Consider the following 10,201-nt stretch of genomic DNA (forward strand, 5'->3'; position numbering starts at 1 on the left):
TTTGTTTGCATTTAGAAAGTACTTGAGAAAATAATCATTGTATGAGTAAGAAACAACAGTAATGCAACTTGCAACCTTAATTACAATCATGTTAAACACTTATACGAGCAACAATAAACAATAATTTCACACTCATAATTTACACCACAATCACAAAGAAATCTTAAACATAGTATTCACCCTAGATACCAAATGGGAAAACCAACTTCAAATGGTTACTTAGTCACCATTTTGATAATTTTAGGTTATAATACAACTCATGAGTCTACAATCATTTAACCATTTAAACACCACTTAGCTAACAAAATTCCATTTACGAGTGCAATTACAAGAAGATAAAGTTAGAGATGGGGTTAATGGGAAGGTCAAATGGCTTGGCCTTTCCTTTCCCATTCCTAAATCTCTTCTTTCCTATTTTCCTTTTTCTTTCTCATTTAATATTCTTTTATTCATTTTTTTTTTTACAGAATCGGGTACTTATGTATTATAAAATCCAACAAAACAGAGTTCTAGTACATAAGGGAAATAAGTCTGAGAGCTGAGGATCAAAAGCGGGTTCGCAGACCCAGATTCCTCGTTGCTTCTCTTAGTTAAACAGAAAGCAAAATGAAGACGACTATATTGTCTAACGAAGGAGCCACCTATCCAGCAAAATTTACAATGCATAATCTTTATGGAAGATTTTGAGTGGCGGAATCATCAGGAAGCGGGTCTTTCCTGAGACTGGCTTTGGTTGAAGCCTCTGCTTGGTAGCTCTGAGTTAGGGAGCGGATGTGTTCGATGGCCTCCTCCAGGTGGCTGCATCTTTCCTTCAGCGTTTCTATCTCCGCCTTTCTTTTCTCCAACTTTTTGCGCTTCGAATTCCTGTCTGACTGATAATCTTCCTTCAGCTCAGTGAGTTTCTTAGTCAGGCGATTGATCATGAAGGTGTGGGTTTTGCACATGGTGCAATCCTTATTGTTGAAGATCTTGTCAAGGGGATTGCTGGCCTTGTCTGGAGCAGAAGTTTGACCCTGTTGGTCTGCCATTCGTGCTGCTTGAAGCTGAGGAAATTGTGAATGAGGAGGCGAGCCGAGATCAAATGGGGGAAGGAAACCAGAGGGGAGAGCTGTGAGAGGGAGGGGATAAGTCAGAAGAGGGAAAGGCGGAGCTGCACCGGGATGGCCGGAGAGAACCAGAGAGACCTGAGGAGCTTTGCTGCCACTGTTTATCCAACTGTTAGCGGAATTAAACACAGAAGTTGTTAAAACGGAGGTTACCTTGACCCGGGAGCGCTGTGCACGTTTCCGATGAGATCGATCCGCTTCAGGAGAATGTCGACGCCTGAGGATTTCGCACTGTAGGAGCCCAGTGACAGTGGAGTGTGCGTGATCGCTTTTCTCTGAGCTACTATATGTAGGTTGATGAAGATCCCCTCCTTGCTTGGGCCAAGGCTGAGTTGGTCTGTTCAAGAAGAGATTGAGATCTTCAGGAAGAATCTTGCTGCACGCGAAATGAGTGTCGGTGCGTTGAAACAGAGGGTCAATGCAGAGTGATTCTGAGACTCATGTGAAAAGATGGCTGATATGTCATGGAGCGGGATAGAGGACCTGATCAGAGAGGAATAGTACCAGTTTGGACTATCGAGAGGGTAAGGCAGGAGGAGAGAAGGATCAATATGATATCGATCTCGGGCGAAGCGGAGTCTGAGAAGAGGGAACAAATCTTGCTTCAGATTCGACGTGCGATCTCCAGAAGAGCTGAAATGATGACTTCCTGAAGAGTCAGAGGTGAGAACACTGGGGGAATGAGAATGCCATGTTCTGGGATCGATGGGAGGGGAGAAAGACGGCGGAGAGAGGGAGAAAGGAGAGACGGAAGATGAGCGACCGATGAAGTGATTGCTGATATGACAAGTTCCGAGGGCGCTATTTTTGTAAGCTGTCTGGCTATCTGGTTTCTTATGGTATCTCCCTTTCATATATTCTCTCATTCTCGCGAACCTGCCCTTGCTGCCTGTTAACTGCCTTGCTGGCTAAGTAATCCGCCTCGGCATTATTTTCTCTTAGGACGTGCCTTAAGGTTACTTCACCCAGATTTTTGATGTTGTCGATAATTCTCTGCCTTATGTTGCTGAGACCTGCTTTGTTGAAGTCTTTGCCTGTGTTCATAGCTGAGATAATGATGGCTGAGTCCCCAATAATGATGGCGTCCCTTAGTCCCAATCTGGAGAGGATCTCTGTACCTAGGAATAAACTGTATGCTTCAGCTATGTTGTTCGAGGCCTTTCCAAGTCCCCATTCATAACTGCATATGGAAATCCCCTTATGGTCTTTAATTATGCCTCCTGCCCCTGCTTCTCCGGGGTTTTTCTTTGAGGCGCCATCGAAGAAAAGAAGGGGGCGATTTTGATTGAGAATCCATTGGCTTACCTCTTCTTTAGTTCCCCTGATTTTCCATTTGGAAGGCTTCTGATGTGCTTTGTTCTGGAGGGGAGGACTCTGAGAGTGGCTGATGTTAAATTTACTGTACCAATCCTTTTCCTCTTGAGTCCAGCTCGTCTGGTCTGGAGGGGTTATGAAGTTAGCGCTGACAGCTTCAGAGATGTTAGCAATTGTTTTTGCTATGACATTGGCTAGTTTAGGCGTTTTGTTGTTGAAGACTTGATTGTTCCTAGCTAGCCATAGATTCCAGCATAGGGTAGGAGGGATGCACTTCCACACTCTAATAAGATTGTTCTTGCCTTTTCTAGAGTAAGGGAAATCCTTCTTCCAGTTCTTCTGTAGAATGTGCATCTGGTCTGGAATTGCCCGAGTATCCAAAGGCCTTGTTAACTGGTTCCAGCAACTTTTAGCAAAGGGGCAGAGAAGGAAGGAATGTTGGATAGACTCTTCCTCTGATCGGCAGAAACAGCAGATCGAAGGGCCTTGAATTCCTCTCTTTCGCAGATTCTCAGCAGTGAGGATTCTCCCTTTTAAAAGGGTCCAATTGAAATGTTTTACTTTTGGGAGGCATTCTGTCTTCCAGGCAGCAGTATGAAGGTTCCATTTTGGTGCAGGGTTTGAGTTTTGTAAAGATTTATATCCTTCTTTAACTGAGAAGGGCCCTCCACTAATGTCCCAGATGTGTCTGTCTTCTTTCTCCTTGTTGATTGGTGCTGATCCTGAGAGTGACAGCTTCAGAGTGAGCCAGAGCTCTTTGAGGTCCAGAGGGAGTTGCAAGTCTTTCCAGGCGTACCATTTATTTTGGTTCCACAGAGATATATCGTACAGGGTGATTATCTTTCTTTCCTCCATCCAGTTTTGCAGAGGCCTGAGCTCTTGGAGGAGGTTTCTAGGATTAGAGTTCATTATTCTGTCCGACCATATTTTGGAGTTCTTTCCATTGCCTGGGAGTTTGGAGACGTTTTCTCTAAAGTGTGCCAAGACTTTCTTGATAAGGCGCCACATCGGAGTGCATGGCCTGTCTGCTATTGGATCATTGAGGATGTTGGAGTTTGGACCTCTGAGATATTTCCTTTTTATTGTCTCCACCCACCACGAGCCATTTCCTGTGAGGATCCTCCAGATCAGTTTGAGCCCTAGCGCCTGATTGGAGAGGCTTGGGATTTTTATGGAGAGGCCTCCTTTTTCATATGGAAGGGTGACTTGTTCCCAGTTGACAAGGCTGAATTTCTTTGTGTCCTGTTTGCCTCCCTGCCAGAGGAAACTTCTCATTATAAGTTCCATATGCTTATGAATACTTGCAGGGGCCATGATGACCGCATATTGGTAAATTGGGAGACCTGAAAGGACAGACTTTATGAGGATGGTTCTGCCTGCAAGGTTTAGCCAAGAGGCGCCCCAGCTCAAGAGAAGGCCTTTCATTTTTTCAATGTGGTTTGTCCAAACCTCTGCTTTGATGTGATTCTTCGCCAGGGGCAGGCCCAAGTAAGGAAAGGAGCTCCAATTTTTTTGAAGTGTAATGTCCAAAATTTGAGCTATTCTCTGCTGTGTCTGGTAGGGCACGTTCCAAGTGTACAGTTTACATTTTCTATTGTTCAGTTTGCCTCCGGAAGCTTGAAGAAATGCATCCAGCACTCTTTTGAACCTCCTAGCCATCAGACTGGAGGCTCCCCCAATTAGTAAAGTGTCATCCGCAAATAGCGAATGATTTATCTCCTTTATTCCTCTTTCAATGCGGATACCTGTGATTTCTTTTTTGGTTCGAAGATTTTCTAGATGAACACTCAGAGTCTCCGCCATGATAATGTAAAGAAAGGGGGAGAGAGGGCAGCCTTGCCTTAGCCCCCTGGAGCTTCTAAAGAAATTGTTGGGGCGACCATTGATCAGCGGGGCAGTCCAGGTGTTGGAGATACACCTAGTGATGATGCTAACAAAGTTGGGGGAAAAGCCTAATTTTTTTAGGACTGCACTTAAGAAGGAGTGGTCCACTCTGTCAAATGCGTTGGCCATGTCCAGTTTGATGATCATTCCATGTTCTCCTCTATTGTGACTGCTATGGATAGCTTCCTGGATTAGGATAACATTATCAATGATCTGCCTCTTTGGGACAAAGCCGCCCTGGTTCTCTGAAATTAGAAGAGGAAGATAATTCTTCAGCCTGTTGGCTATGATTTTTGTTATGATCTTGTATGAAACATTACAGAGCGAAATGGGCCGGAACCTATCAAAGGATTTGGGATTTGCTTCCTTGGGAATCAAGGCTATAAACGAAGACTTGGTGTTGTCTCCCAACTTGTGTTTTCTAAATGCATTTTTAACCATTCTCACAAAATCTTTCTTTATAGTTTCCCAGTGCTGCCTGTAGAATGCAACTGTAAAACCATCCGGCCCCGGGGCCTTGTCTTGCTGCATGTTGAAGACAGCTTCTTTGATTTCTTCTGCTGTGGGATCTTGCTCCAACTTGTTGTTGTGTTCCTCTGTTATTTTGTTCTCTATTACACTTAGGAATGCCGCGCTGTCATGTTGTTGGGGTTCTGCCGAAAGGAGAGCCTTGAAGTGGTGGAGTGCTGCGTTTTTTATGTCTTCTTGATCCCTCAATTCCCTCCCTTCCACTTCTATTTTATCTATCTGATTGTTGGCTCTTCTGATTTTGACATTGTTGTGGAAGAAAGAGGTATTTTTATCCCCAGCTTTCAGCCATAAGCAGCGGGATTTCATTCTTTGCTCCTCTTCTTCCACGCGGTTTTGCCTGTACAGCTCTTTGTACAAGTTTTTTTCCTTCTCTAGATCTTCTGGTGTGTATTGCATCTGCTCTTTTTCTTTGTGCCAGCTCTCCATCTCTGTTAACAGGTCTGTTTTCTTTTTCCTTTCAGAGATTGCTTTCTCTTTCGCCCATTGTTTTATGACTGTCCTGAGATGTTTTATCTTAGTTTCCCAAACGAAATGTGGCGATCCTATTACTTCATTTGCCCATTGATTTCGGACAAGGGTGCGAAAGTCCTCATAGGAATCCCAAGCTTTGTTGTATTTAAAGGGAAGAGGGCCTAAATTTGTTCCTTTGTCCAAGGTGAGGACCACGGCCTTATGATCCGAGGCTGTGCCATGAACAATGTAGCTCCTTATTGCTTGAAAATTGCCTGCTACACCTTCCTGTATTAGGATCCTGTCCAACCTCTCTTTTATATTGTGCGATCCTGTTCTCTTGTTGGTCCATGTATATTTGCCATTCGACAGAGGAGTGTCTATCAAGTTGAAGAGCTGAATGATGGTTTCTAACTTGTCTCTTGATGGATCTGCATGGTAGTTCCCACCATATTTTTCTTCCACATGCCTAATTAGATTCAGGTCTCCCCCCAGTATTATCCTACTGTTATGAATGGTGGTGAGGTCTGCTTCTATCGAGTTCCAGCAGCTGGCTTTGTCTCTGTAGTGGTTAGGTGCATATATATTATAGATATGATAAACTTCTTGATTGCTTTTATTCCTTAGATCTGATCTGATCCACCAATTGCATAGCTGGGAGTTGATGATTTCCCACTTGTTCTTAATCCATAATGTTCCTAAACCTCCTGAAGCCCCATCTGAACCTTTTGAGATGCCTGTGTAGTTTTTGAATCTTTGGATTTGGAGAAGAAAGTCCTGCTCGGTGGTTTTGGTCTCCTGGATTAGGAGAATGTCTGGCTGTTCCTGATTTATGAGATCCTTGATTGCTTTCATCTTTAAGGAAGAGCCGATCCCCCTACAGTTCCAAGAGACCAAATTCATTATTTACCAGTTATGGGGTGGGATCCTGATTTCTCCTTGGCCTTTTCACCACTTCCTTTTAGCTTGCCTAGGAATGAGTCCAAGGGTTGTTGGGTACCTGTTCCCATCTCTTTGGCTGTTGATTCATCCCTTAGCTCTTTATTCGATTTTCGACCAACTTTTCTCGGAGGATCTGATGGTTGGTTGGCTTCTTTTGCTTTGTTTCTAGTGAGGATTCTTTCGATGGTAGGGGGGGGGGAGGGGGGAGGGTTGGAGCTCGGAGAGACTGGGCGAGGAGATTGTGGGGGGGAGGGCGGAACTTCAGCTGCTAGGGATTCGAAGGGGTTGGAGGAGGAGGGAAAGGCTGAGGAAGGAGGAGGAGGAGGGTTAGGTTGGTTTGGAGCCGGAGGGGTTGCGGAGCTAGTGCCCGGATGAGAGGAGGACTTTTTCCTTTTGACTTGTTCCCATGGTACTTCTGCATTTTCCTCATTATGTTCTACTTCATTTACTTTTAACTTGCTACATCTATTGGCAAAATGACCATACTCGTGGCATACCTTGCATTTGAAGGGCAGCTGTTCGTAGTCCAGCTGCTGGATGTGCATCCACTGGTCCACCTTTATCTTAATGGCTTCTGGCAGTCCTTTACCAAGATCAACTTCAACGCAGATCCTTGCGCATGCATGCATATTCTCCCTTGGTTCCGATCTGTCTATGTATTTTCCAACTGCATTGCCGATTGCTTTAACCGATTCGTCCCCCCAGCAGTGCAGAGGAAAATGGGGGAGGTGCACCCAAACAGGGACCGCGTTGGGGATGTCCATTTCCGGATCGAAGTCCGGGGTCCATCTGTTCAGATAGAGACCTCTTGTGTCCATGAAGTAAGGTCCATTGCGAAAGATGAGGTGTCTGTCTTCTTTAGTCTCGAACAGGAAGGTGAAGTATCCTCGCCCGCAGAATCTGATGGCGATCTTGCCTTGGATCATTGAGCTCCAGTTGCGCTCCACCCATTTTTGGACAGTTCTTGGGGATGGCCAGAGTCCCGTGAACTGACCCACAAGACCTCTTTCTGAAAGAGCTATTGCCGATTTCCTTGGGAGGGAAGGAGGTAGGATCACCTCAGGGATCTCGTCCAGCTTTTTTATGAACTTTGAAAGAGAGGGGCGGGGTCTGGCATCGGGGTTCGCTGACAGAAGAGAGGCAAAGATGACCTCTGGATTCTCAGAAGCAGGGGGAGGGGAGGCGGAACCTGCCATTGCAGGCCCGCAGAGAACGACAAGAGGGGCAGGCCGTCAGGCAGCCGAGACCCCGAAGGTGGGGTCCGCGCAGAGCGAAGGGATCAAGGGAGCAGCGGAGGCCCAGCCAGGCAGAGCCTGGGGGCGAGGGCAAAGGCACGAGGGATCGATCAGAGGGCGCAGATCGCCATTCCCGCGTTCAGGTTCCCTGAATCTCCCGGACTTCTTACCTTCTTTTATTCATTTACTTTGAAATCTTTCATTGTATTTTTCCCCTCTAAACCCTTATTAAATTTAGAATTGGTTGTGGTACTAAGTCTTACAAGCACTCATTTTTGTTTGGATCAATTTTAGATCATATTAGACTATAAAAAACCCTTCTAGGAACAATATCATAGATCTATATTAACTTTGGATCTATTGTGTGCTAGCGCATATCAAACTCCTTAAGTTGCAAACAATTGTATATTGCATAAATTTTGAGGAAATGTTTACACCTTGAGGAATTTGATCTCTCTTAGCACAAGATAGATTTGGAATCGATATGAGTTGACAATGGTTATATAGCTAGCTACTTTAGCATATATATTTATTGTATTAATATTTTTAGATGAGAAACATGTATTTTGAGCCTACAAATGAGAAAAATGTATTTACATTTTATAATTTCTTTATTAAAATTAAATAAATATGCATACATACATCCATACATATAAAGTGTCTTTACACACATTGAAATATTTCATAATTTTTAAAAAATACCAAATACAATCTTCACAATAAATATGAAAGAAATTACACATCTCCCTTATATTAAATTTAAAAAAAAAAAAAAAACTTTCATATACATATATATATATATATATATATATATATATATATATATATATATATATATATAGAACTCTTCCAACATTAACATCTAAACATTAATAATTAGGAATAAATAAATAAAGAAACAAATATTTCTTAAATATTATCAAATACTTTTTCATTTTTTCTAAATAATAATATATTAAAAACATTTTTTTTTTAATTTGTCTTATCTTTTCATTGAATTTATTTATTTTCATAAAAAAAATTAAGCCAAAAATTTTTATTAGTTCAAATCAAAAGTACATTTAGACAAGGTGTTAGGCAAAAGTATTCCATCCTCACTCCTACTGGATTTTTTGGCTAGAAGATAGTAGTGTTGGTCACTTTAATTGTTTATTAATTAAATAGTCAAGTGCCACATAAATTATCAACCCGGGAAAGTCTGAATATTCCAAAGGTGAATACGTACTGTATGTACTCAATTTTAATAGTATTAAAAGTTGTAGTATAAACACTTCACTCTCTGTTAAACCCCTACTCTATGTTACAGCAGTTATAGCCTATTGCAGGAATGGAATAAGAACAGATAATTAATTAAAGAAAACAAATCTGCAAAAGGAAGTGATGGCTGTCCTGTAACAAAGGATCAGGACCCTATCCCCAGAGTAAGGACATTCAGCACCTGCCTCTGTTATCCAGTTCGCCAATGCACTCTGTAAATCCTAGTCACCGGTGAGGCACGCATATACAGCATCAAAGGAAAACAGAGTCTCAGCAAAAGTAAAATATCATTAGAAGCAATACTCGTGAATAAGATATAAACAGAAATCACACACAACACACAACAGAAAGAAGATGGGTGAATCTTGTGATGAAGGTGGGCCCTGTCCTTCTCACAAGATTCCCCGGGACACAGAAACTAAGATGAAGTACTCAGAATAGAACTTTATTTATCTGTCAATATACCATATTACAAGAAAGATTCAGTCTCATCCTTTCACTACAATTCCTGTGTTACAGCTTGTTCATCCTCTCTCCATACATCTCTCTCCCTCTAATGTAGATGTCTCCTCTTTATAGAGGAGACATCTATTACAAAAGATTTTCATTATACATTCTAGTTCGACCATTTGTACCAAAAATAGGGAAATCAGTTCCCGTTAACAGAATGTTGTTACAGTAATGTGGATTATGATCGTTACGACCAATGTAGTAATCGATCGGATTCCTTTGCTGTTTCGGATTTGATACGCAAATCTCAACTGTCTCCTCGAGGTGCGCATGCTGTCCTTGCTGTTTCAGCTTCGAGGTTCGTGCTGTTCTTGTTGTTTCAGCTTCGCAGTTCGCGTTGTTTCTGCTGTTTCAGCAACTGCAAAATATGGTCCTGCCAGATTTAGGCAGTTTCAACAATTGTTCAGCAACTTAGTCAACTTCAAGGATCAATTATAAAGATAGCATGATTATGTGTTGAATAATTAAACATATAGCAATGAGGAGAGTTACTGTATACCTTTTGGAATGATTAAGTCAAAACACTAGCAAAGGCTTTCAATTAAGGGTTGAAGAGGGTAATATAATGACAAAATATAAGGTCAAAAATAGACAATATGGGATCCTAACATACCCCCAACTGAAAATGTTGCATGTATGCATGCAACGTCTACTCTGAATCTGAGTCAGAATACTGGCATAAACAGTGTAAATTGCTTATGCAGTAACTGTAGAAGGTGTTGTCAACCATGTCTCTAAACCCATGGACACTCTGAAGTTTCTTCCATGCTGCCAACTCTTCCTGTTTGGTCAATTTAAAGTGAGCCTTATATTATTCTCCAGGAAGCCATAAGAGAGGGAAATTAAAGTGGTAACCAATCCAACATTCAGCACATTGTCTAATGCATTTAACATAATCAGATATGCATGAGATTGTCGCCTGAATATTGAGGGGATTGTAAGGATGATATTCTCGTCTTTCTTTAGGACAGT

General features: G+C 42.3%; 1 protein-coding gene across 1 annotated transcript; it reads right to left on the reverse strand.

The window, feature by feature from the left end:
- Positions 1-671: 671 nt before the first annotated feature.
- Positions 672-7,423, reverse strand: LOC149168186 (uncharacterized). The gene is made up of 3 exons (XM_089424847.1): positions 7,098-7,423; positions 1,983-6,162; positions 672-1,337 (listed from the first exon to the last, which is right to left on the reverse strand). The coding sequence occupies exons 1-3, from the start codon at positions 7,421-7,423 to the stop codon at positions 672-674; spliced, it is 5,172 nt and encodes a 1,723-aa protein (XP_089280973.1).
- Between the last annotated feature and the right edge of the window lie 2,778 nt (positions 7,424-10,201).

The sequence above is a fragment of the Pinus tabuliformis genome, chromosome 4_2, assembly GCF_031772625.1.
Source record: "Pinus tabuliformis cultivar Carrire ecotype Pingquan chromosome 4_2, CPIR1, whole genome shotgun sequence".
Taxonomy (NCBI): Eukaryota; Viridiplantae; Streptophyta; class Pinopsida; order Pinales; family Pinaceae; genus Pinus; species Pinus tabuliformis.